Source organism: Mangifera indica, chromosome 4 (assembly GCF_011075055.1).
Source record: "Mangifera indica cultivar Alphonso chromosome 4, CATAS_Mindica_2.1, whole genome shotgun sequence".
Lineage (NCBI taxonomy): Eukaryota > Viridiplantae > Streptophyta > Magnoliopsida > Sapindales > Anacardiaceae > Mangifera > Mangifera indica.
Genome location: NC_058140.1, coordinates 733,004 through 760,928, shown reverse-complemented (window position 1 = coordinate 760,928; position 27,925 = coordinate 733,004). Strand labels below are relative to the sequence as shown.

General features: G+C 33.0%; 3 protein-coding genes and 1 long non-coding RNA gene across 6 annotated transcripts; 1 reads left to right on the top strand and 3 right to left on the bottom strand.

Moving 5' to 3' along the window:
- The first annotated feature begins 5,241 nt into the window (after positions 1 to 5,241).
- On the top strand, positions 5,242 to 7,141 carry LOC123213208 (alkane hydroxylase MAH1-like). Its single transcript, XM_044632595.1, has one exon. The coding sequence runs from the start codon at positions 5,416 to 5,418 to the stop codon at positions 6,910 to 6,912; it is 1,497 nt and encodes a 498-aa protein (XP_044488530.1). The 5' UTR covers positions 5,242 to 5,415; the 3' UTR covers positions 6,913 to 7,141.
- Positions 7,142 to 10,727: 3,586 nt separating this feature from the next.
- On the bottom strand, positions 10,728 to 13,545 carry LOC123213566 (zinc finger CCCH domain-containing protein 15). Of its 3 annotated transcripts, none has more exons than XM_044633030.1 (3): positions 13,424 to 13,545; positions 12,275 to 12,961; positions 10,728 to 11,475 (listed from the first exon to the last, which is right to left on the bottom strand). In XM_044633030.1, exons 2-3 carry the CDS (start codon positions 12,956 to 12,958, stop codon positions 11,158 to 11,160), a joined length of 1,002 nt encoding a protein of 333 aa, XP_044488965.1. In that variant the 5' UTR covers positions 12,959 to 12,961; positions 13,424 to 13,545; the 3' UTR covers positions 10,728 to 11,157. The 3 variants fall into 3 exon arrangements, with proteins under 3 accessions (XP_044488965.1, XP_044488964.1, XP_044488961.1); XM_044633029.1 differs by having other exon boundaries at positions 10,728 to 11,481; positions 13,163 to 13,544; XM_044633026.1 differs by having other exon boundaries at positions 10,728 to 11,481; positions 13,424 to 13,543.
- A 2,890-nt stretch (positions 13,546 to 16,435) lies between these two features.
- LOC123214017 (zinc finger protein CONSTANS-LIKE 10) lies at positions 16,436 to 21,911 on the bottom strand. Its single transcript, XM_044633700.1, has 6 exons — positions 21,545 to 21,911; positions 20,379 to 20,902; positions 19,237 to 19,611; positions 18,225 to 18,449; positions 16,921 to 17,225; positions 16,436 to 16,825 (listed from the first exon to the last, which is right to left on the bottom strand). The coding sequence occupies exons 2-6, from the start codon at positions 20,898 to 20,900 to the stop codon at positions 16,717 to 16,719; spliced, it is 1,536 nt and encodes a 511-aa protein (XP_044489635.1). The 5' UTR covers positions 20,901 to 20,902; positions 21,545 to 21,911; the 3' UTR covers positions 16,436 to 16,716.
- A 580-nt stretch (positions 21,912 to 22,491) lies between these two features.
- LOC123214018 lies at positions 22,492 to 27,235 on the bottom strand. The gene is made up of 5 exons (XR_006501800.1): positions 27,137 to 27,235; positions 26,962 to 27,045; positions 26,530 to 26,876; positions 24,511 to 25,417; positions 22,492 to 22,709 (listed from the first exon to the last, which is right to left on the bottom strand). It is a non-coding gene; the product is annotated as an uncharacterized LOC123214018 (long non-coding RNA).
- Between the last annotated feature and the right edge of the window lie 690 nt (positions 27,236 to 27,925).

Here is a 27,925-nt window from a genome sequence, read left to right as displayed (position 1 = left end):
CATGGTATAGACTAATTTGGTCGAGATTTTAAAACAATGGAATCTTGGTTCCACCCAGATGAAAGCTTCCTAATATTTGTCAATTTTAAGTAGCCTTCACACTTAAATCAGAGCATCTTTGTTAGACATGGCAACAATGATCTTAATAATTTCTTAGCATATGTATTCCGGCCATGAAAAGAATTATCTAATCCATAAATATGTACTCGGAGTCTCTCTATCAATAAAAACAAAAACAATAAAATTATATATATTTATTTTAAATATATAAATTAATACATATTTTATATATATTATCATTTGATTAAATAATTTTAAATTAAAGATAAAATAATATATGATAATATGATAATATATATAAATATATAGGTGTTTATATATTTAAACAAAAATACTTGGTCCACAAAAAAGATTGCATTAATTTGATTGGAAAAACCTTTAAAGCGGAGCAGAAAATGAGGCTTGGCTTTGTCAAATTTTTATTATGCAATAAATTCACATGAAGAGTGGACGAAGAAATTGCTAGACATAGAAAATGAGTTTTTGCTGTCTAAGTTCCTCCACAACTTGAGACGAAATTTCATTATAATTATAAATTTAAGATCCCAACTTGAATGACAACAATAAAATTACGAGTAATATTTTATATATATATATATATATATATATATATATATATATATATATATATATATATCTATTTATATATATATAAATAAGTATAAATATGATATATTATTAAATAATTAGATGTTATTTTATCTTTAATTAGAGGGACAATGAAATAAAATAGTTATTGACTTATATACGTTACAATAAGATTTGACGGAACATTGAGAACTTACTATGAGCAATAGAATTTCTGTTCACATTAGGGTAAGATTTAATTTGGGTTGCTTAAATTTGAATTCAAGTTTAAATCAAACATGTCTAGTTAAAGTTAAAGATTAAACATGTTTTCATAAAACGTATAAGTTCGAACAAATTCAAATATTTATATTAGAGCTAAGACATATCAAATCTAAAGTAAAATTATTTTTTAATTGAGTTCTAGTTGTAGGTCATTGATTTCGAGTTTTCTTTTAAATTTCATCTGATCTATAATTGAATTTTGTTCGAGCTTAATTCAGATTAAATCCAACCTTAGTTATCATTTATAACGGTGGGGACAATAACCCTTTTTATATATGAACCTAGAACTAGAAATGTTTATGAATATTGAATGAATTCATTTATTCATGGATAAGTGCATTCATTTATTCATCAATCAAAATTATTCAAGTTTAAATTTGAGTTTGAATCGATTCAAATATTCAAATTTGAGTCAGTATATATTTGAATTTAAAATAAAATTATTTTTAAAACATGTTCGAGTCTCAATGAGCCAATCTTGAGCTAGTTCTTTTGATTTCAAGTCAATCACAAGCAAGGGTTTGTTCAAGCTCAATTTGATCGAATCAAATCTAGCTTTGATGACAAGTGGCTTTGATTAATTAATTAGGCTAATCAACTTCATAAGTACATGTTTTATTATATATATTATAAATTTGAATTTAGATGACTCAAACTTGGTTTAGACAAACTTAAACTCAAATTTAAGCTGAAGATTTTGTAATATCAACTCGAGCTTAGAGAGTCATTAACCCATCAAACTTATGAGTCTAAAAAAATTTGATTCAAATTAACTAAATTAATATCATATATAATTAATATATATTAAAATAATATTATTTTGAACGTTTAAATTAGCCCGGATTCATACCTAACTAAACACAGAGAAGGACTATTATCATATTTCATTCATAGAAATTAAGGAAGACAAGACAAGCAACTACCCATAATCCCCAAGCCAGAAGGGCAGGTGATGGGAAAAGATCTCACCTAATTAATATTATTTCTACTTATTAATGTGTGAAATAGTTGGATGATTTAGACTAGAATCCCAATTAGTATGTAAAGCAATGTGGCCCGAATGATTCTTCTTTGGGCTTGTGTAGCCCATTACAAGGAAACAGGGCCCATTGGTTTCTTTTGGTTCGTCGATGGACCCAATGGGTCAAAGATCATGGGCCAATTAGCACTTATCCAAAGTCCGAAAAAATAATAATATTATATATATATAACTTTATATATAAATAATAATATGTTATCATATAATTAAATTTTTTTATTTTTAATTTTTAACTATTTAATCTGATAATAACATATCATTATTTGTATATAAAAATTATATACATAGTACTACTTTTGAAAAAAATATAAAATAAAAAAATCAATTGGTTCTTTTGGTTCCTAATGGACCCAGACATGGCTCAATTAATTCTAATTGGTTAAGGTTGGATTTGATAGAAACCTAACGAGTTAAACTAACAATGGTTGTATGATATTATAAAATAAAAATAAAAAGGCATACGCAAATTCAATATCCAATCCATCCCTAAATCACTCTGGTTTATCATTGTACTTCGATACCTAAAATAAGCTTTAGTCATTTACTACTAGATCAAATTTGGAACCAACTAGTACAATCTAGATTCTAAAACAATGTAATCCTACTCCATCCCCACATAAAAAATCCTTAATATTTGTCAATTTTTAGTAGCCTTCACACTTTAATGAGAGCATCTTTGTTAGGTATAACAACAATGAAATGCTAAATAATTTCTTTACGCGTGTATCTCATAGATGAAAAGAAATATTTGGTGAATAAATAAATAAATAAATAAATATATTTTTTTATTTATATTTTTTAAATATTATTTATCAAACGGAAAATTCATCATATTTTATGGTTTAAGATTTAATATTTTAAAATGAATAAAAATTAAGTACAAAATTATGTATTTAATAGATAATGTAAGACTGTATTTGCATGGGAAAACCTTAAAAGCCGAGCAGAAAATGAGGCCTGCCTTTGTCAATTTTTAATTATGCAATAAATTCCCGTGAAGAGTGGATGAAGAAATCGCTACACTTGAAAATGATGAGTTTCTGATGTCTAAGTTTCACAACAATTTGAGACGAAATTTCCTTTTTTTTTCTTTTTTAAAGTAATTAGTTACAAGTTTTCTTTATATATACGAAATAGATTCGAATCTAAATTTTTTTTTTTAATTTTAATATTCCATCAATATTACTCACTCTTAATATTTACAAACTTACGACAATATTTCACTATAATTATAAAGTTAAGATCTCAATTTCAATACCAACGATTAAATTGTAAATCGGGTTCTTGTCATAAGTTTGATATTTATTTTATAACTTACAGTTTTTTTAATTTGGGTCAATAATAATAATTCTCAAATGAAAAAAAACGTCTCATTTTTCGTTTTCAAAGAACGATTAAGTAAAACATACATTAACTTATAGTAATATAAGCTTTAGTGGTTCAATGAGAACTCATTGCGAGCAATAGAATTCCCGTTAGCATTGGACTTAAATTTGATCTGAATTATTTAAGTTTTAATCAAACAAGTCTAGTTTAAACTAAAGATTATATTTATTTTCATAAAACAAATAATTTTAAATTAATCCAAATATTTAAATTAGAGTCGACTCAAATCAAATCTAAAAATAAATTATTTTCAATCAAATTTGAATCTTAATTCATCGATTTCAAATTGATTTTTTAAATTCAAATCAATCCCAAATTAATTTTATCCATATTTAATCTAGATTGTATCTTACCCAGTTTGATAACCTTTTTGATATATTATCCTAGAAATATTGATTGAATTCATTTATTAATGGATAAGTGCATTAATTTCATGCAGTCAGGATATTATATTTTTTTAAGCCCATGTTCTCTCTTGAAAAAAAGTTTGATAACAAAATGTTTGACGAATATTTCTAATTAAAATCAATCATTTATTATATAATCACCAATTAAAAGTTTGAAGGGGAAACAAAAAAGGAGGCGTGCATTAAATACTCCTTCAAAGTCAATCCAAACGGTTGGATTTTAAATTTAAGTTTAAACCGATTTAAAAATTTAAATTTGAGTCAGTTTAAATTTGAATATAAAATAAAATTATTTTTAAATTAAATTCGAGTCTCAATAAGCTAATCTCGGGCTAGTTCTTTCAGTTTCCAATTGATCTTTTGCTAAGCCTTGTTCCAGCTTGATTTGATCGAATTGAATCTATCTCTAATGGCAAGTGGCTTTGATTAATTCATTCGGCTAACTAACTTTCATAATTATATGTTTAATTATACATGACATAGATTCAAACTAAGTTGACTTAAGCTTAACTTAGACAAACTCAAACTCAAGCTTAAGTGTAAAGATTTTATACTGGCAAACTCGAGCTTGAAAAGTGATCAATTTGTCAAGTTTGTAATCCTAGAAAAGTTTGATTTGAATTAATCGATTAAAACGATATTATTTTGATCAATTTTGAATCTTGATACTATAATTAAATTCGAACTAAGCTCCCCGACAGGGATACTAAACACCAACTAATTTAAGATAAGGTTAGATAAACTAACATCCAATCCAAATTAAACATATTGGACTATTCGTATAATTCATTTATAGGAAGACAAGACAACCAACTACCCATAATATAGCCAACCACAGGGACAAGTGATGCGGAAGATATCACCCAAACAAGATTTGAATATTAATTCTGCCTACTAATATGGAAAACAGTTGGATGATTTAAATTAGATTACTAATTAATCAAATTTTCTAGTTGGTGCATAATAAGTGAGATAATTAATGATCTTAATTGCTTTATCAGAACCTATTAATTGCTTTAGAAGGTTAAACAAAATTTTCAAACCCAAGTATATACGTGTAGACGTGTTTAATTCAAATAAATCAAATTTAAGTTAAAGTACCGATATTTGACAACTTGGCTCCAGTCAATGCGATTGTCAATGTTGACACATTAAAACTCTTTCCTTTTTTAGTAATTATTTTTCTTGTTTAGTTGATTTTTCTCTTTTATGTTCTAACTATTATTCTTCTTAATAATACGATGAAATAAATTTAAACTAAATATTTTAAATTCAACTAAAATTGAAACTGGTTTTTGTTTGAATTTGATTCAGTTTGAATCCACTTCTAGGGATACGAGTGACTTTCTTCTCTTAGATTTTATTTAGATGGAAAAAGATTTTACGTAATTATTACTAATTTTATATGAATATAGAGAATATACCTTAGGGCAACTTTGTATAATACGTTCATCTCTCATCACCTACATTTGTAAACTTCTAAAATCATGGACAGAAATTTTAAATGCAGGACCTTGATTTTTCCAGACACTACCTAATTAAGTCCTCCTAAATTAATGATTGTTAGAGAAATGTCCCCAGAAATTCGCTGTTAAAAGCAGCCACCACCTTCTCAATCTTTCCATAAACAAGGACTTTCCAAACCTGGAAGCCGTGGAAATTATAGCAAAAATGGCTTTTCTCAGCTTGTCAATGAACTACCCTGAACTATTCATTTTATCAATTCTTTGCTTCATCCTCTTCCTGTTTTTGCTTCTTCCCAACTGGTCACTTGTTGGAATGTTCCTTACGTTTCTTCTCAATCTCCATAACTTGCCTGAAAAATTCACTGAGCTTCTGGAGAGAAGCCAGGAGGGTACAATTTCAGTGCACAGTTCAAAAATGGACATGGTGGCGACGACAAATCCGGGAAATGTCCACCATGTGATGAGCAAAAACTTCTGGAATTACCCCAAAGGCCCGGCGTTTCGACAACTGTTTGAAGCTCTTGGGGTTTCTCTCTTCACTTTGGACTTGGAGGACTGGAAAACTTACAGAAAGTTCATTCATAATTACTTCATGCATCCTCAGACTCACCAGTTTTTGGCCAAAGTCATCCCTGAGAATGTCAAAATAGGGTTAATCCCAGTTCTCGAACACCTCTCTAAACAAGGGTTTATAGTGGATTTGGAAGATTTGTTCAAGAGACATTTATATGATTTTGCTTGTATAATGTCTACAGGATTCAACCCCAACACTCTTTCTGTGGAGTTCCCTCACCATCCATTCTTCAAAGCCATGGATGACATGTGTGAGGGCATATTTTACAGGCATTTCATGCCGGATAGTTTATGGAAGCTGAGCTGGGTGGGGATTGGGAAAGAGAAGAAACTGAAAGCAGCAAGAGACACCCTACGTGAAATTGCCACAAAATACATGTCAATGAAGCGAGAGGAGATAAAAGCAAACAAAGACAAAGAAAAATTCGATTTCCTGCAGTGTTTTTTGACTGAACATGAAGTGTTTGGCTCGGTGTTGCACCCGGAGGAGATCATAAGAGACAACATCCTGGGCTTCATCTTCGCTGCACAAGACACCACCAGTGCGACACTAACATGGTTCTTCTGGCTGATTTCTAAAAACCCAGAAGTTGAAAACAAGATCAGAGAAGAAATGGAGAAAAACCTGACAGTAAAACAAGGAAAAAAGTGGGAGATTTCAAGCATAGAAGAGGTGCGGAAGCTGGTGTACATGCAGGCAGCTTTTTATGAAACATTAAGGCTGTATCCTCCGGCGCCGTTTCAGGAGAGGATAGCTCTGGAAGAAGATGTTCTTCCGAGTGGGCATCGAATCAATCCGCAGACCAAAGTTCAGATGTCTTCTTATGCAATGGCAAGGATGAAGTGGGTTTGGGGAGAGGATTGTAAGGAGTTTAAGCCAGAGAGATGGATAAATGAGAAAGGAGAAATTAAACATGAGCCATCAAACAAGTTCTTTGCTTTCAGTGCAGGACCCAGGATTTGTCTAGGGAAGAACATGGCGTTTACCTTGATGAAAGCTGTTGCTGCAACTATTATGTGGAATTACACAGTGGAAGTTGATGAAACTTGCCCGGTAATTCCCGCAGCCAGTGTGATTCTTCACACCAAACATGGCTTAATGGCCAGGATAAAAGAACAAGCTCCCTAGTTAACGTATCATATCTTATATGAAGTAACGAAGTGGCCTCCCTCTCTCTGTTTGGTCATCGAATAATGTAATAATGTTTTCGGTTTGTTATGTCAGAATTTCTTATCATTGCATTTAATCCATGTATTTTTGTCTCAAAGGAAACAGCCCCTGTGATGGGAACACTTCTTTTGGTCAATTCAGAGTACATATTAGTGCAAATAAACATGCAAGCGACCGATTTTAAGTATGCCAAGCTTCATGCAAATTGGTTTTAAAATAGGAGTAATGATAAATACATAAATAATATATATATTTGTATATATAAATAATAATAAATCATAATATAATTTAATAGTTTTAAATTAGAGATAAAGTAACATCTAATTAATTGATAATATATTATTATTTATATATAAAATTATACATATAATTTTATTATTAAAATATTTGCCGCAAGGAGTTTAAAATAGTACATACAAATTATTTTAGGACAATATTAAATTAGATATTAATGATGATATATTTTTTTTTATAACTACTGATGATTATATGTTATTATGTAAATTAAAGATATTAAATTAAATATAAAAGAATATTCAATCGTATAATGATATATTATTATAGTACTTAATTTCGTATTCATTTTAAATATATATGGTATTATTAAAATGACGTAATATTGATCAAAATAAGTATCATTTTGATTGATTTTGACTTGATTCAATATTATAGCCGAACTCAGCTAAACTTCTCTCTAATTAAATTGAGTTGGAACTAGTTTAAGATGGCTTGAATTCGATTCGAATTCACCACTAATTATAGTAAGGGGACTTTCTTATGATTCATTTATGGGAATGGTGGAAGACAAGACAAGCAACCACCCAAAATACAGCCAAGCCAGAGGGACAAGTGATGGAAAAAGCTCACCTAATTAATATTTGAATATTATTTCTATTTCTTAATATGTAAAACAGTTGGATGATTTAGACTAGACTACTAATTAATCAAAATTTCTAGTTGGTGGTTCACAAGTGAGACAATTAATGATCTTAATTGCTTAATCTAAACTAACCAATAAAAACTTATTATATTAGGGCTGGCAATGATAAATTTGGGATTCGATTTAAAAGCTTAAACAAACTTGTAAAAATTTAGTCCCAAGTAGATACATGTATACGTAGATTGCACCAAATCAGTTTAAACTCAAATTTACAATTAGTTCAAAAGAGCCAAATTTGAGTTAAAACTGTAATTCGACTCTAATTTAAGGGATTATGAATATCGTAACATTGAAACTCTTTTTTTTTTTTTATGATTATTTTTCTTTTTAATAATTCTTTTGAGTAATATTATTTATCATTTGAGTATACTCAAGCTAAACTTTTTCAAATTTAAGTTAAATTTGAGTCAACTCTTTTGTTATGCTTCTGTACTTTTAAATTTTATTTAAATGAAAATATGTCTCATCACCTACATTTATAAGGTTCTAAACTAACAGACAGAAATTTTAAATGCAGAGGGCCTCGTAATTTCTGTTGACTACCAAATTAAGTGCTTCTAAATAACGGTTGTTAGTTCAATTGTTAGGTAAGATAATTTGATCTATGAAATCGGGTTTTTGGCCCATCTCTTCTTGAATGATTTGGGGATTCTTCGATATGCATAGGGATGGAGACAAGAATAGAGAACGGTGAAATTCCCATAGTCGGGGATAAAAATAAATATACGCCAAGACTCTCTCTGTGGAGAGGAATTCCCTCAACATCCATTCTTCAAAACCATGGATGACATGTGTGAGGCCATATTTTATTGGCATTTCATGCCGGATAGTTTATGGAAGCTGAGATTGGTGGGGATTGGGAACATGTTTTTTGAGTGAACATGAAGTGTTTGGCTCCGTGTTGCACCCGGAGGAGATCATAAGAGACCACGTCCTGGGCTTCATCTTCGCTGCACAAGACACCACCAATGCAACACTAACATAGTTCTTTTGGCTGATTTCTAAAAGCCCAGAAGTTGAAAACAAGATCAGAGAAGAAATGGAGAAAAACCTGAGAGTAAAACAAGGCAAAAAGTGGGAGATTTCAAGCATGGAGGAGGTGCGGAAGCTGGTGTACATGCAGGCAGCTCTGTGTGAAACATTAAGGCTGTATCCACCGGTGCCCTTTCAGGAGAGGATAACTCTGGAAGAGGATATTTCTTCCGATTGTTCATCGAATCAATCCACAGACCAAAGTGCAGATGTCTCCAGAGAGATGGATAAGTGAGAAAGGACAGATTAAACATGAACCATCAAACAAGTTCTTTGCTTTCAGTGCACGACCCAGGATTTGTCTAGGGAAGAACATGGCGTTTACCTTGGTGAAAGCTGTTGCTGCAACTATTATGTGGAATTACACAGTGGAAGTTGATGAAACTTGCCCAGTAATTCCTGCAGCCAGTGTGATTCTTCACCCCAAACATGGCTTAATTGCCAGGATAAAAATACAAGCTCCTTAGTTAATATATTATGTCACTCATACATTTGTTATGAGATACGAAATAGAACGGTGGCCTCTCTCTCTCTCTCTCTCTCTCTCTGTTTGGTCACTGAATGTTGTAATAGTACTTTTTGCTTTATTATGTCAGGATTTCTTATCGTGGCATTTGTGTATTTTTGTCTATAAGGAAACAGCCTTGGTGGTGGTGACACTCCTCTTGGTCTAAAGAGAGTACGTATTTGTGTAAATAAACATGCAAGCGACCAATTCTGGGTAGGCCAAGCTTCATCGAAATTGGGTTTAATTATAACAACACGTAAAAAATTTTACGGCCGATTATATATATATATATAAAACAATGACGTTTAGAAATTAGCAACAAAACGTTATTATATGATAAAAAAGTTTTAAATTAAATATAAAATAATATTAATTATATAATTATATATTATTATTATTATTATTATTAAAATTAGTATTTATTTTAAGTGATATTATTCAAAATTTTATTATATGTAATAGTACTAATTTATGAAAAAAACAATAATTTATTATTATATCATTAAATAATTTTTAATTAAAAATAAAATAATACTTAATTATATAGTAACATATCATTGTTACTAAGTTTAAGTTAGTTCAAGTTTACCTTAACTTCTAGAAATCATGCTCAACTTTGAATCGAATTCAACTATAATATCAAACAAAGTTTAAACTCAAATTTAACTTTTTCTTTTTTATAATCAGAGACTCTATTTATATTTGTTAGACAGATAAATCTGAGACATAATGATTAGATCTATAATTACTATATTAAATAAATTAAAATTTTATAAAGATGACAGGAATTAGAATTCAAACCTCTACTTTAAATATTTTATTAGTTTTATTAATATTTAAAATCAAAAAATAATATTTTAATATATATTAATTAAAACGATATAAGTATAATTATTTCAAATCAAATTGGTTCAAACTCATAAGCCAAACAATCCCATGATCAAACATAAACTCAATAATGCCGCACATCCAACCTCAAATTCAAACTCGCCTAGAACTAGGTTGGTCACAGCTTGAACTCTAGTTAACTGAGCTCTTAATCTGATCCTATATAGTTACAAAAATAACACTCATTATCAACACGATAGGGTTGCTCCAACAACATATAATAAATGATGCAGATACGAATCTGCAGCTTTAATAGAAAGCAGGATATTGTCTGCCCAATAAGAGGCCTCAAATGCAAAATATATAATGCAAGGGCATGCAAGAGGACCTGATCTTTAGGCTTAACGACACAATTGCCCAGATCTCATATGGGCTTATAAACTGCTAATTGAACAAATTATAACATCCATCAATCAAAAGTTTACTTCACCAGAATCTAAAAACAGTACAACTACAATGCATTTCGATTTGGTTGCACGGTTTGAGTTCACAAAGCATCAAAGTAAAACGCAAAAAAGGGAAAAATGCAGCAAGTCTCTCTATAGAGCCTCTTCATATCTCGTAGCTTTAGGGCCACAAAGCGTTTTATATCCGACTGTCCAACTTACGAGCTAGCTAGTTATTCTTATATTATGTATGTAATGGTCACCGCTATACTTATAACTCTCTACAGTAAGAATATTATTTACCATTTCTCCTCCTCTTCCTCCTACTCCATATCAATATGACTATAAACATCATCATCTTCACATCAAAATCAACATCAACATGCATCACCCCATTTACAATTCTCCAACAATTGTTCAAGAATTGGTTGTTTATCGGTTTTTACCTGTCAATTGAGCTTGATAGACCTGGAGTTGAGGTGGCCCATGAACCTCTCCTGGTCAGTGAGTGCATGGCGGAAGTGGCAGCGGTGGCCGTAGGGACAGACATCACCTGCAAGGACCATGCGGCAGACCTCAGTCTTGTATCGTGGGTGGCGGATAACAGGGCGGAGCTCTTCAATGCCGTGTGCAAACTGGCAGTGGTCACCATATGGGCATGTGCCTGTCTCTTGCCATTTGTTGCACAGTTCTGTCTTGAACATGCCTTGGTTGTACACTTCTAGTTCAAGTGGTTCCTCCTCTTGCTTCCCTCCTCGCACGTACACCTTTTGCTGCATTAATAGTTAATTATCATGCGTACATAATTGGCTTTCTTTACATTTCAATTCATAATGTATAGAGACAATAGATTATATTGCAGAAGGAGAAAACCCGCTACTTTTCAAGTTAAATATTATAGTTCCATCCATAATGGATTGCATTAACTTGACCATTTGGCATGTTCTAGTAATCACCCAGATCGAGAATCGAATTTATGTATAACATTCAAAATATGCTGAATTTGGTTTGCCCAATCGAGGTTTATTTACATGTATTCCCTACGTAAATTAACCTCATTTATCTTTATTTACTAAAACATAATTCACATCAACCAATTAATTAACAAAAATAACACATAATAGACCTTCACTAAGATGTTTATTTATTAAGTTTTGTAAATTATAAATATTTATTATCAAAATGTTTATGTTTTTCTGATTGATTAAATAATTCAGAAAAAGAAATATTAATCAAAATATATCATACTACTTACTGTTCACATAGAAATCTTGTTTGTTCAATACTTGAATTACCCAAGAATGAAAACAAAATCTAATTATAAAATTACTAAATCAACATATACAACATTAATTTTTACTGAAACAAGTTAAATTTGTAACGTTCAAGTTTCAAGTCTTAATGAAATAATAAAGTTACGTTTTAATATCAACATTATATGATAATACGAGCTCTGATATGCAGACATATTCACAAACACATGATCACGCTAAACCCGTGATTTTCTGGCATACCAAACAAACAAATAAATGGGGCCTATTTCGCAAGACAGAAACGTAATTTTACCGTAGGCTTAAGGGGAGTCCGAGGGCGAGTCTTAGTGGGATTAGCAGCAGGTGGAACAGTGGTAGCAGCAGCTTGACCCATCTTCAAGTAACCATTAGACCTCACAGAAATACTCTTAGGCAACGAAACCCTCTTAACATCCACATTCTCTATCACACTCGTCGGACTTTCAACACAAACCTCCTCTCCTCCGCCGCCGCTAATACTTAGCCCACGCATCCCATTCACCACCCCAAAAGACGACGTCGCAGCATTATTGTTATTACTATTACTATTATTTCCATTATTGTCATCACTGTTAAAATCACTCACGGTCGACTTAATCAGTAAGCTTAAGTGCTTGTTGAGCTCGCGATTGACGGAGCGGAGCGAGGCGTTCTCCTGGCGAAGGTTCTCGGCTTCTCTGGCTGCCTCACGGAGGCGCGTGAGACAGAGGTTATGGCGGTTGATCATGTCCTGATGTTGAGTTTGCTGCTGTTGCATCAACAGGCGTGAGAAGTAGAGCGAGTCGTTTATGGTCGGATCCGTGTAAGGTGAGATAGAGAGGCTTGTAGTTGTTTCTGGAGCCAAAACGAAGGAAGAGTAGAGAGACGTAAATCCGTCACCGTTTTGACGCTCCTGCGATTTCGTTCCGTCCGCAACGAGGTTGCCATAGGCCACACTTGAAATGCTTTCGTTTTGCATTTGCTGCAGATTTGAAAAAAAATGAAAAATGAAAACAAAAACAGAATCAGATCTAAAGCAATGAAACAGGTTCTAATTAAATTCAAGATTAATCCGATTTTCTAAGCCAAACAAAAGATAGAAATGATTAACAAGCATTGCTTCAATTACAAGAAATCAAATAATTAATAAATTAAATAATCATATTAATTCAAGAAACTCAACTAATGTGTAATCAATCAACTACAATGAACTCAAGAAACAAACTCAGTCTTCAACGAGCAGAGAGAGCAGCAGTTCGGGAATAAAATTTGACGTCGTTTCAGTTTTAAAAAAGGGGCAAAACAACGACAAAAGTGAAAGAAAATAAATCAAAGTTCTAATCCTGAAGCAATGAAACAGTAACTAAAAATCAACGAAACTTGATCAATGTCGTTTCGAGAAGCAAAATTCATGAAACGACGAACAAATTTGAAAGCTAGATACCTAACGAAGAGAGAGAGAGGAGAAAGAGTTCAGAAAATATTTTTCTTCTTCTGTGACTTGAAGAGAGAGAAATGGCGAGCTTAGGCTAGGACTTTATATAAGGAGAAAATTTGGAGGGAAAATACAATAAGGCGTGTTTGGTGTGCAACGAAATAAATAAGTATCTGAAATCGCTCATAAACAAACAAACAAAGCGTTATTTATTTTTACTTCAAATACCCTTGTATTTGTGCTGCGTGACTCATTTGAGAAAGGGTAGTTTAGTCAGTTAAGTTTTTTTGAGCGTTAATTATACAACTACTGGAAAGTGGACACTGTAGAGAGGCAGCGGATTTAGTTAGTTAGTTACCTTACCAGCATCGTCAACGAAAAGCGAAGTTTTGAGGAATTTCATCGAAATGACGAAACAGCCTCGTAGCTGGCTTTTATTCACGAAGGTGCCACTCAAAATGACACGTCACACTCGTTGTTACAATTTAGGAGGTTCTTATCATGAAATCACGCTCAGTTTTGATCAGACGGTTCAAATTCGATAAGTCCGGTGACTTTCTCATTCTTTCTCGCAGGGTCCCACAAGATGATTGATTTTTACTTCATATAACGCTGACGTGGCCGGATTTGAATGGTTCATTGAAATAATTAACAAACATATGGGTTGTTGGAGAGCAAAATTATTTGAGAAATAATAATAATATTTTATTTTTAAACAGTAATAATTTTGAATTTTACATAAAAATATATAATTAAATCACTCAATCCCATGACTATAATTAATTCGTACATAGCTATTAATATTTGCTGATTATTCATATAACATTATTTAAAAAATAATTTTCTGGGTTGTTAAAATTTCAATTTGATAATATTTAAAATAAATTCCACCATTTCAATTACAAAAGTAACTTAATATGACATTTTACTATGACAAAATTAATTATTAATTGTAATAATAGCCCAACAAAATATTGCTACGGTAACATTATAGTAGCTAGTGATGCTCTCACAGGTTAGATTCAATTCGAATTAATATTTCAATTAGGTTCGAATATAATTTAACTTTATATTTAATCCAAGTTAACTTGAACTCGATTCGTTCTATGAAAATGAATCTAATTTTTAACTTAAATTGGGATTGTACAATCAAAGCTTGAATTCAAATTTGATTAATTTGGATCAAATCAAACCTTAACGCTACAAGTACAAGGTGAAAAGGGGATTATTGTTCTACACTTACTTTACTTTAAAATGGCAATTTTGAGGTTGAGAAAGAAGAGAAAGGGAAATTTTAATGAGAGTGGGAAGGCCCCCTAGCTGTTAGAGAGCTATTGATGATTAAAATTTTTGCTTGAATTTGAAGCCAAATAAATTGGTGGTTTTGAGGTTTGTAATTTACAATTCATGGACTCATTGAAGAAAAGATTAAGACCACATAACATTGAAAGAGAAAAGGAGTCATCATGTGATTATTTTGCTTCTTTATCACAACTGTAACTACCTCTTTTTGTTGACTAATTGCAATTGTTTGGTGGGTCATTTTTGTATTGTCATGGTTGTTAAGTTGGTCATTAAAAGATTACTAATTGACCCCCTTAATGCCTTAGAAATAACATATAATCCCTTGACGTTAGAACTTATCTTATTACAAGTAACATTTTCAAATCAAACCTAAATAATGTATTGACCCAGTTAAAGGGTTGGTTTAGGTTTTGAATAGTCTAATTGATAAACAGACCAATAACAGATTAAATAAATATTAGAACAATATTTAATAAAATAAAATTATGATATGGTGATATGGTGGTATGTGACACATATCTTACCAGATGAATTTGGTTTAATTGTAAAAATATATTTTATGATTAAATTTGAAATTTAGAATTACATTTGATGAAAATCGAATTTAGCGTAGTAGCACACATGAGTTTGTGACATTTGGCTAAGTTTGAGTTGCGAGAATGTTGAAGTTTTGATCAAATCACCTTCCTACCGTTTATTTTAACACTTCGGGCTTAATGGCTCACTGAGGGCAAGGGTTTTTTTTGTTACTTTTAAAATCTTTAGGGGATTAACGATATTAATCGATTATAGTACAATAAAATTTTTTGAAGTTTGTATTTCATTTTCATTACAGTTTGGCCATGTTCCTTCGTTTTTTTCTCATGCAGCTGTTGCTGGATATCATCATGGAAAAAGGGTCAGTTGGTAGTAAGCCAAGCAAAATCTGTAGCTTTCAAAAAATATATATATATATATTTTTTTTTCTAATTACAACTCACTATGAGTCATTTTCAATTAGGTTAACCTAATTATAAACTTGGTTGTTTGGAGATTAAATGAATTTACTGTTGATTTTTACTTAATACAGTTAGACAATGATGATGTGTTACTATGTATTATTAATTTCTAGTTTAAAATTATTTTATTATATAATAATATGTTTTTATTAATATATAAATTAATACTTATTATTAATACACATAGTTTTATTGTTTTTTAAATCTTGGAAAATTTTTTTCCTTTTCTTGATTATATTTTCAAGTCTTCTTGTTATAGTAGACTATATCTGGAACTATATAAGTTTTTTAGTTCAAGTGATTATTTAACATTATATAACGATCGTACACAAATATAGACCAAACATAATTTTTGGATGTTGATCTCTTGGTGGACATGTGTCATTATATTTAGACTCAATCCAAACTGAGCACGAGTAAGAACTAACTTGACATCAACTCAAATCTATAAGGGTTAGCTCAGGATCTCTAAGTTTAAATTTCTTTAGTTTGAGCTCAAAATTGAGACTCGAACTCAGCTCGGAAGCAACTTGACTTGGTCTGAGTTCAAATTCAAATATTCAAATCAACTTATTTATAAAAATAAATTCAATCTTTAACTGAAATTTAACTGATTTGATCCAAGCTGCAAATAAACTCAAACTAGTTCGAATCGTATCCAAGCCTATGTGCCTGGAAGGGCCACATTTAAACATTAAATCTGTAAGTACAACCTACCTGAAAGAAGTGTATATATATCTATATATGTTTCAGAAATGTTACACAACTGACAGGGTGAAGTTGACTAAGATTATAAAACTGAAAGTCATATATTACAGACATAGGTCGAATATAAAGCTACTGATTTGCAGCTGGATCAGAACCAAAAACTAAACAATGGAACTTGAAAAAATTGGTTGAATTGAAATGTTAACAAGAGGGCAACAGGGTGCCAAATGCCAATTTCAATTTTTTACAGATGTATATGTACATAACCAGGGCACAAAAAGTTGAATGGCTTCAGGCTGTATCCAAATCATAGTCTTCTGTCTTCACAAATCTGCCCTTTACCCGCTTTCGTACATCGGCTCCAGCTTTCCGGGATGGATACTGAATTTGGTTCTCATGCCTTAATGATCGAAGATGCATTTACAGTAAGAGTGCATAATAACAAAAGAACAATAACAGAGTCCTCAGAACACAGTAAAGAAACCTGATACTTACAATCTTGCTTTCTTCTTCTGTTTGTACCTCATCATGGCATTTTCTCTGGCTTCTGAAGGGACACATTCGAGGTCATGTGAATAGCATGAAGCTTCTCCTCCAGTATTAGGTGACAGTCTGTTATCGAGACAACCAGTACCACTGCTTTCAATGGTGAACCTAGACATAGAGTAGGACAAAGTTGAATAACACGGTCCAACTGGGCAAGGAGAATCCATATTTCCCTGATAGTTATCAATTTGTTTGGTAGCATTGTCCATTTGAGCTGAACTAGAATTATTAACGGATGACGCCTCACAGGCATCCTGTCATATGATGAAACAAAAAGAAATGACTTTTTGTTGTAGAAGAGTCGACGAAGTAGTAAGCATGAAATAAAAAGTATCTGTGACTAGAACTAACATCATCCAACTGTTAGAGAGCATACACTGCAAAGTTATATATCTCTGGGAAATAAATGAATTGTTACATACAGTCAACCACGGTAAATATGATCTAGTGCAGTGTTAGGCATCCCAGAAAATAAAAAGCAAACAGATTGTTAGATGAACAGAGTAATAGCAGAAAATGGTGAGATTAGAAAATACATCTGTATTGATTCAACCAACTTCACAATGGATGACAGTTTGCCATTTCCCCTCCCTGGTCTGGCTTTTGAGAGGCTAGAATCTCTCCCTAATTTGTCTAGCATTCGAGAGTCTAGATTCTCTCTCCACTTTCACTAGCTTTCAAGAGGTCAGCTCTCTTCCTCAATCAGTCAAAGGCTATCCAAACAAAATCCAATTCACTCTCCCTTCTCTCCTTCCCCAATCTCTCATTTATGCTTGATCATTTCATAACTGTCTATGCATGTTTTTGTCATGTTCCATGTTTTCTTACTTCTGTCCTTCCTCATTCCCACTCTTATTCATTCCATGTTTTCATAATTGCCCTTGTGTGCCACTTATGCTCCCTATTCCCTTCTCCTATGAATCATCTAAATCCTTGGCTCTAACATGCAACAACCAAACAATTCTTATTAGAAAGGTAAATTCCAAACAACCAGAAGGGTCTGTCAATCATTTCAAGAAATCTATGTTGTTTGACCCTTCTAGGATATATTTTTACAGAATTTTCAGTTACACGCGAAGACTTGCCATGTACATTAGCACTTATTAATTTTTAATATAATGTTTTCTTATCCTTATTCCCTCTCATTGGCTGAGGAGGGATATTGGATTGGCAAGAAAGTGTGCATTTAAATTGACATATATAGAATTCCAGCCATTAAACAGAGAGGAAGGAAAAAGGATCTTGACTCAAACCTCAATTGCTCTTGCACTGCCTTTATCCGATTTATTGAGGGACGGATTCTTCTCCAAGGATCGTGATACATATTTACCATCAATCTTTGCTCGGACTGCATCTTGATCACCACCAAATAGTTCTTCAAAGTTTCGGAATGTCACATCGACATCAGGTATGTCAAAATCATCATTACAGGAAATATCTTCACAAACTCCAAGGTCTTGCATATTTTGAGACCACAACTATAATAACCAATCAACAGAATTAAAGGTTCATTTGAAAGATTGAAGAACCATAGAAGCTAACCAGTATCAGATTTAACAAAAATCAATCATCTCTTTCAGGCACTTCAATTTACAACACAATAATACATGCAAAGAGTCCATCAAGAGATAAAGTTAGCCTGAAGGCTTGACAATTCAGGGCTAATTTTTTTAGCGAACATCAAATACCAGTTTTTGATGTAACCCTGTAGGTGTTCATGAGCATTAAGTGAGAAGTTACAGCTTAGTACAATAATGTTAAGGATTTGTGACATTTTCTCCAAGATAAACAGTTTTTTCAAGTTACAAAACTGAGTCATTAAGGTTTGTGAGAATTTGCCACTTCTGCCCCAATCGGAACAAAAGCTCATCAATGGTGAAAAGACCGAAAAATTTGCAGGACAGTGACATGAAAAGTGTTGAATTGCTTAGACTGATATTCAGACCACATTTAAGTTGTTGGTGTCAATTAAGGACATTCCATTTTCAATCATATACTTCAAGTGAACCACAATGTGAGCCAACAAATTCATCAGGCAATTATGAACTTCATTTTGAGTTAAAATTGAAAATAGGATTGAGAGTAGTGATAAGAGTTCTCTCTTCTCAGAGAGAACCTCAGTCAACTCATTGTTCATGTAAACTTATTTTTGGAGAAATTTACATCTTGAGGACACTTTTAGGTAGTGATATATCAATATTTGCTAAAATCGAGTGATCTACTGCTTATGATTCAATTGAATAACTAGGTATGATTTGACCAAACCTGATTACTTTGAGCTGAACTTTTGCATTGCCAAAAGGATTCTCCATTGAATGGCATCCCAACAGTTGGAGACGAGGGTGCATGCTCCACTTGGGAAAATGGTGAAACTGAAGGATCAACTGTCAGCTCTTGAAGCGTATTATCACTTTGCAGAAGATCAGTAGCCGAATACTGGGATTGAAAATCCTTTAAATCCTGTTCAAGACATTCATCATGCTCCTTTAGAGGGTAATGTATTGAAGACGTTTCACTTTCTTCTTGGTGACATATCATAGGCAAACGGCTATTTCCCTTGGTTAAACAAAGTCTTTTCAAGTCAATAATCTGTTTCAGAATATCAGAAGTGTTTTGCTGCTGTTTACCTTCACAAAGTATCTGCAATACCAACAAATGTCATGTAGTCTTCAAATAGACAGGAGTGAAGACCACTTAATTTATGTAATTTTTTTGTGTAGCTACTGATAGTTGCAGAAACTACAATTAACTACAAAACTGGACTTCTAAATGACAAAAGAAACAATGATAACTCCAATTTTAAACTGGCCATGCAGCTTCACGTGGTTTAAATCACCTGACTGCATTTGGAAAAACATCAGTGGCACTTCTTGTTTGTGTTAATGAGATTGCACATTCGAAATTCTTATGGATCCTTATAGTTCATTCATCAACATAAAAATGAGATTGCAACTCGATTATAAGGTGGAAGTTTGCCTTTTTAGTAGAGTTTGCAGATGACCTTCATCATCATTAGCAGCAGTAGCAAGCCTCTCTAGCCAATTACTTCTGACATGTTAACAGAACCTACCTGTTCCTTGATTAGAAAAAAAGTCGTGTTTCAAGTAACATGATCGACTGATTTATTATTTGGTGAAACTCTCTAGATGAACTCGACTAAATCTCAATTTGAAAACTAGACCTCATCTACCACTGAAGAATTGTACAAACTTGAGGGACCTTCAACAGATTAAAAACACATCTTGCCTACTGATATTAATTATTTCAAAGGTATAAACTTCTTAATTTAGGAGGATGTTCAAGAAACAACTACTTAAATAATTCTAGTAAGACAAATTTAAATGAAACCCAACAATCAAAAGAAAGATAAGTGTAAATTTGATTTAAAGTCACTAAATCTGGCTCACCCGACTTCTTTGACTGCTTGATCCTGTTTCAGGCACCTCGCCCGAGACTGAAGTCACGGAACTCTCTCTAGATGCAACTGAAGAATCTGTAATTTGCAGTGAAGACGGTCCTGAAATATCCAATTTATCTGCACTTGGATATGAAGGACCACATGAAGTGGAAGCAAACTGATTTGGAAAACCAGTATCTTCCAACTCACTTAACTCAAGACCCCACAGTGCCACAAAATCTTTAGCAGAAGGGCATCCCATGTAACTGCTGATAGCCCTTCTCTGATGTTTGGAAGTGACATCATGAAGACTCTGATCACATCCATGACACATAAACATTCGATGATCCAAACAACGAATATAAGCCAGTGGGTTTCTGCATGAGTCACAAAGGAGAGTTCTGAGATGCCGCTTGGACAGTGTATTAGCTGAATGAACCTTTGCATCACAGGAAAGACAGAGATGCGCCGCATCAGCCTTGCAATAAACAACTGGCCTGAACGCTGTGCAGAATTCACAAATTTTCTCCATTTCTAATTCCAAACCAGAAAGAACTTCTAAACTTCAGAATTCAGTTGCACATTGAGATATTGCAAAATCATACATACACTGTAACCCAAGATCAGAACCAACAGAAAAAAAAACTTTCGCTCTTCAAACAAGAACCCCAGAAACTAAATTCAATATTTTTCAACACCAACTTTAATATGCACCTTATAATATGAAAATTTTCAAATTCAAACATAAATCAAGGACCTATTCTATTTTAACATCAAAATTAAGTGTGTGAATGACATAATTGAAAAGATCATAAGAAATAAAAAATTGTGCTCCCCTAAACCAACCTTCCTAAAAAGGTTTCTATTCAACAAAAATTAGGTAGCATGCTGCATGCGGCTACCTAAAAACCATAAACACCTGTGACGAACAAAGCTAATTAACACAAAGTTTTACTTTAAACAAACTTAAGAATATGAAAACATATTCAACTCCCCAAATTTTACAAAATTCACCTTTGGCAAATCCTTCAAAGATCGAAGACAAGTTAACAGATTAATCCAAATATATATATTTTTATTTTATCTATACAAATAATAATACATGGAAATGCAAAGCAGTTAATCATAAGCTGATGAAAAGAGATTAAAAAATTAGAAACTAAGGTAAGTACTAACAGCGTTTGTTTCCCGAGGAAAGAATCAAACCCCTGTCAGAGAAAGTGAAAGAAAAAATCAGTAGAAATTAATTACTTAGCTTCTCTTTCTCTTCTTCTTTTGCTTTTATCTTCTTTCTTTATCTGTGTATGTGCTTGGGATGGTAACCTTTTTGGGCTGACGTGTTCGTTTAGAGCGTGAACTTTTTTGCTTACGTGGCAGTGGAAACCTGGGGCCCTTCGATGTTATCCAAGTGCATGTGAACCTGTTCAACTTAGAGACAGAGTGCCATGTGATCCTTTAACTTTACCTGCTTCACCCAATCAATGTCCGCCACGTGGAACCGTTCTCCCATTTTGACGGCTATGCTGTTCAACGGCTTCAGATTTAATGGAGTCACACTCACATAATCTTCCATGAATAAAATGCAATATTTTAAGCCATTTCATATAATAATATAATCTTATTTATTCAATAATATATTTAAAAAATATAATTGATTGTTATCAAAAAAACATTTTCCGGCAATTATTTATTGTAAATAAGGGCACCCATTCAATTCAATATAACCTATTTATAAATGAAAATAAATCAAGAATCAATATTTATTTTTGATAATTTGAAAGGTATAATCTCATTATTTATCAAAAACATCCAATAAGATGCCCAACATCTCGCAATTAGACATGGATTCCAGTTGAGCCAAATCGAACTCAAGTTTAACTTTAACTCGAGTTCAGTTTGTTTGCCCCTCCAACATGGCAACAACATTATTCACTCCGTCAATAACACCGTTCGTTCTATTGATAATAATATTCATCCTATTAATAATAGTCTTTTTCGATGATATTGTAAATAAACTCAAATTAAGCATTACAAATTCAAGTCAAGTTGGGGTAGACCTTTGTTCAGAATTTGGTTCGACTCAAATCCAACCCTGCTCACAATTATTGATCATTGTAAAATTTTTAGTATAAGAATGAAAATGTGATTATTAATCTCCAGCAATAGCACATGCAATATCTCACCATTACACAGAAGAGGCTCTTAACGGTTAAGAAGAAAATATCAAACATTGATTTGGTAAATGACATGAAAGGTCGACAAAGTTACCAAATATCCTCGTATTCATCGTCGGGTCAGTGTTGATTCCACCTAATGCTTCTTCTGCAATGACCTAACCAAGCTGACAAAGCAAGAACATGATCTGGTAAGAGAATAAAAAGCACTTTTTGGCAGAAGTTGGTGGCTTTTGAGCCCTTATAAAAGCACTTCTAGATGTGATAACATGCCTATAAAGATCTGGAATTGGATACTCAATGTAACTATCAACACTTTGCAAACCATATAACACATCAGAAAATCTAAAACAAAAGCCAATTCATTTTCTACAACAATAAGGTCAAGAAACAAGATCCCAGTTCCATGAGTAGTCCAATGTTCAACCCTAGAGAACAAAGACTGAACAAAGACAAGTTTGTAACTAAATCCTGAAAACATAGTTCCCTGTAGAATAGCAATCAACTCTAATAATGAGAGAAAAAAGGGACCCCAGATTTCCTTACTACACTCATAATCTGACTCAAACAAACCAGCAATAATAACATGATTTCCTCATCACTTGTCATTGTGTACAATTTGATATTACAATCAAATGTAGGTCACATGGCACAGGAAAATAAGGAATGTGCAAAGCAGTCCAACCCAATTAATACAATAGTCCAGCATTTCCCAAAAAGTGATCAGGCAGTAATCCCGTTCCAAATAAGTTCATAATACAAGATAATACAAGATAATAACTTAAGCATATATCAAACAACTGGATTGTTTTCTATTTTTCTTGAACCATGTCTTCACAGTTAGATTGTTCAGGAATTTGAATAGCATTGTACAATTGAGGAACCAAAATCGTTACAACAAAGTATATATATGGCAAAAAACCAGGAAATAGACTCATTGTTACAGGCACTCTATCTTCCAAAAGGAAATACACACTGATTTGGCACTGTAGCCGGGTAATAACCGGAATAAAAAATAGGAGCAATAAGAGATTGGAGGTACTAAAAAGCTCATGAAGTTATACAAAGTCGAAAAAATGACATAGTTGATGTGAAAACCCTAAATGAAATACAAGCAATGACAATTGGAAAGAATATGCAGACAACTTTTACAGTACATGCCATGGTAATTTAAAAAGCAAACACTCTGCTCATACTCACACAAACAAAAATATCAAGAAACAAGAAATTCAACAAAGAGGTATACAGACAAAGTATGAGGCATATCCAGGAATGGCATGCAAAGTGATAATGAACTCCCTACACTACTAAGATGAGTCCATACCCAAAATTTTAGCAACTAGATACAGTTTCCTCCCTATCAACCCAAGTTTTCAATATATCAACCTAAATAGAATGGTATTCCCTTGAAAAACCACCCTAGCATGCTAGAAAAGATGGTTCACATTGAGAAGATAACTTTTCTTGATGAAGCAATCGATCAGAATCCTGCTTTATTAAGCATGACTGATTTTCCCCTATAACCTAAAACCACTAAGTGGAGTTTGATTAAATTTCAAAACATACCAATAACAACTCGCTTCAGCAGAGTACCTGAAGTTGCCTCTCAGAAAATCCATTGAACATTTCAACGACTAAATACATGAATCTAAATATTTGGCTAAATTTTCTCCCCCTTGAATTAAATTGTAACAAACAAGGATACAAAAGTTACCCAACCCAAGACACAAAGAGGATTTAACAACAGCCACTTATTATATCGAGCCCTAAACAATCCACTATGTACAGTCACACACCATACTTCATAAAGAATCCTATTTTACAGAAATTTGCTTTCTTTCACAAAATACATGTAAAAAGATGTGTTCATAAAAAGTCAGTATTAAAATGAGCACCCAAAAGAGAGGGCCAAGAAAAATATGCCACAATTCCAAAGTTTATTCAAGCACAAATAAAATGGTATCATACCACAGTCATCTTTTCACATGGACTTCAATAATGTCATCATTCTCCATTCCAAGGCCAGCAGGTGTAGATGCTGGACCAATATTGTCCCCATTGAAACAAAAGACTAAGTTTTTTGTATTAAGTTTAACTTTATCTGCATACATTATGAAGAGGTGCTCAAACTTGTCATCCTATAGAAATAGAAGAAGTTCCACATTAACCATAATATCAAGATACCAAAGATACTGCCAAAGAAAAAAGGGGGAAGATGGAGAGTCATAAAGCATAGAATTGCTAAGATTTCTCTTATTTAGCAATCTGTGACATTAACAAGAAATAGACAATGTCTTGAACACATTAAATATAAACTATTGTATACAGAGGGGAAAAAAAGGTATAACACCCAGAATTACTTTTGGCTCAGCAGGGTCCTAGGAGGGGCACTCTAGATATGATCCTCTCACAATTCACATAAAGATTTTACTTTATGCATTAATTTTGCCATCTCTTTATTTCCATCTAAATGTGTAGTCCACATCAAGAAATTCAGGGGCACAAGACTTCATGTGAAGATTAAAATTCCAGATTCAAGCAAGTCCACAGCAGACAGTTAGCTTGCTAATTATTATCCACAAGCCAATAATTTGAAACAAATTACTTGAGTGATAAACAAACAGATTATACTAGTAACATGTCTCCGAACATCCCATGTAAACTTTTATCATGAACACACGCAATTGCTTGGGTTCTTCCTTGCCCTGGATAGAAATAACTATTTTAGCTCTTTCACGGAGAAGCTTTGATGGCTGATCAGCCACACCCTCTGTTGAAGCTTCATGTAAAACCCAGTTTTCTTTTCACAGACTCCACATCTCACAGCACAGCTTCAGCTTCTGTAGCAAATGACGCCAACTCTTTCTTCTTTAAGCTGCAGTACAGTAAATTAATTGTTAAAAGTGAGATCAAAAAATGAGAAACAAGAACAAACAAAGTCAAATATAACACCAGTTCTCACACTTCTTTTATACTTTTAACTGTGTATTCAACATATTTCATAGAATGGAAATGAGGACAAATAAAATCAATTATAAAACCAGTTTTTGTTGATGTGGAAATTAGGTTGGGGGTGGGTTTATAAGTTTGGGGGTAAATCTCATCCTTGAGCTAGCCTTTAAGGTGGAAGAGACCAATAGCACTTCATCCGATCCAAAAAGTGGCATCAAAACACAAGGTTCAAGAACAATTCCATTCAAAGTCCATGGGAAGGTATTGGTCCATATCTCCAACTTTGGTAAAAATCTTATCCCCGAAGGCCCAAATGAGGCCTTTACTCTCCGGGTGGCCTGATAAAGGGTAGGTTGTTGTGTTTGTTGTGAGTGGTGTTAGACCAATGGCTCCATGTGTGATCTGCAGAGGATTGTTGATTATCCCATATTGATTGGGAATTAAATTGGGTGTTGGCATATAAGTATGAGGGAAAGTCTCACCCTTTTACCTTGTTTATAGGGTGGGAGATGCTCAATGTCACTTCAGGTGGCCCATAAGTGGTATCAGATCCCCATATTTAAAAACAATATTAAATAAAATCCATGGGGAGATATTGGTCCGAGTGATTCTAGCTCTAACTTTAATAGAAATCTCATCCCCGAATTCCCAAATGAGGTGAGGTTTGCTACTCCTTTGCTACCTGATTGACCTGGTTGAGGGGAGGTTATAGGGTTAGTTGTGAGTGATGTTGGTTAAATAGCCCAATGTGTGATAGGGGTGACTTGTTGATTGGCTCACATTGATTGGGAATTAAATTGAGACAGATTATACATATGTGAAATAGAGCCTATCACTTAAGCTAGATTTTGGGTTAGAAGAGGCACAACAGCACTTCAGGTGGCCCAACAGCTCTGACACTTTTTTGAAACTTTTAATTGAATTTAATCAACATATTTCCAACCTATATCAGAAAAAAAAAAAAAAAAAAAAGTAGCAACATAAAAAATAGCAATATAAAAAATAGCAATCTCAGAACCATCCATTCGTGTATACCTTTTAAAGTTGAATCCTCACCCAGCTGAATCTCAACCAAAACCTTGGGCGATGTAGTTAGCTAATCATCCTCCTACTCGTATCACAATTCACAACTTATAGTCCTTTCACGTCCACTTTAACCTTTTTCTCAATCTATTCACCATATTAATTCCCCAAAAAAGCTCCCACATTAGTCTTAAACAAACTAATTATTCAACACCTTCACTTATATCCACAATCTACTTTCCCATACGATCATTTTTTTAAAACTAGAAGCTAAATATTAAATTACATATTCTTACATATTACATCCGAACGCGATTTCTTCCGCCGCTTTTTCGACGAAACCGGCGTCGAATCTACATCTGTACAGTCGAGAAACTCAATTTTTTTTTCCATTATAATTATTTTTACAATTTTTTATTAAATAAATATTCGGGAGATTCTTACCGTCAAAGTTCGTGAACATCAAAGGCTGAACACGACCGTAGTCGAACAAGGGTTCCAAGTTTCGTCTTCAGTTAAATTATCTTCCTACAAAAAAACCAGATTAAATTCACAATTAGAAAAATCAAAACCCTAGATGTTTACTTCTAGATTTTTGAATTGAATCGACGAGCCTCACCATCTCTTCCTATCTCTCTCTTACTTCGCTGCGCGCGATGGTTTTTTAAGGCGCGCTCAAATTCAATAATTCCTTTGACACCCCCATAGTTTGTTTAGTCACCCCACAGGTTTTAAAATTAACAATGTCATCCCAAGCGAAAAATTTTACAAAAAATTCCCAATTAAGGAAATGGTTTTATGAATTTAATATGTTCATAGAATTCAAACACCAAACAATGAAATTAATTGAGTTAGGGTGTGTACAGTCCGTTATGGTGCAGTTTGATTTTGATTTTATTTTTCAGTTGTCCATTATGTATGGCAAAATTGTGGCGGAGTAGAATTTGACAACTTTGAGCCTCTAATCCGATAGTTTTTTTTCTTTCTTTTAGTTAGCGCCACAGAGCTTGCAACTGTTACTTTGTCCATGATTCAAGAATACCGAGTCCAATTTAAATTGTGGCGGAGTAGGCTTCTATGAAAACCCTAGCTAAAGGGGCATCATTTTTTCTTGAAAAACCTATCTTTGGACGATTTAAAGTATATTTGGCAACATGTTTATATGTTGAGACACAACACCTCAGCAGTCCAACTTTGAAGAAGAAATTGAGAAATGTATGAGAATGATAATATGACTCGAGGTATATCGATTGGAGAGACAAATGACTCGCAATATAACACTAATTATCGACCCATTAATGTTGCTCCGAGAGAGAAGAATAAGCAAGCCAAGGAAGTAGATTTCTTAGCCCGAGAAAATAGTACAGGGACCAAGTGATCATTATACAAAAACGAAGGAGAAAAAGGA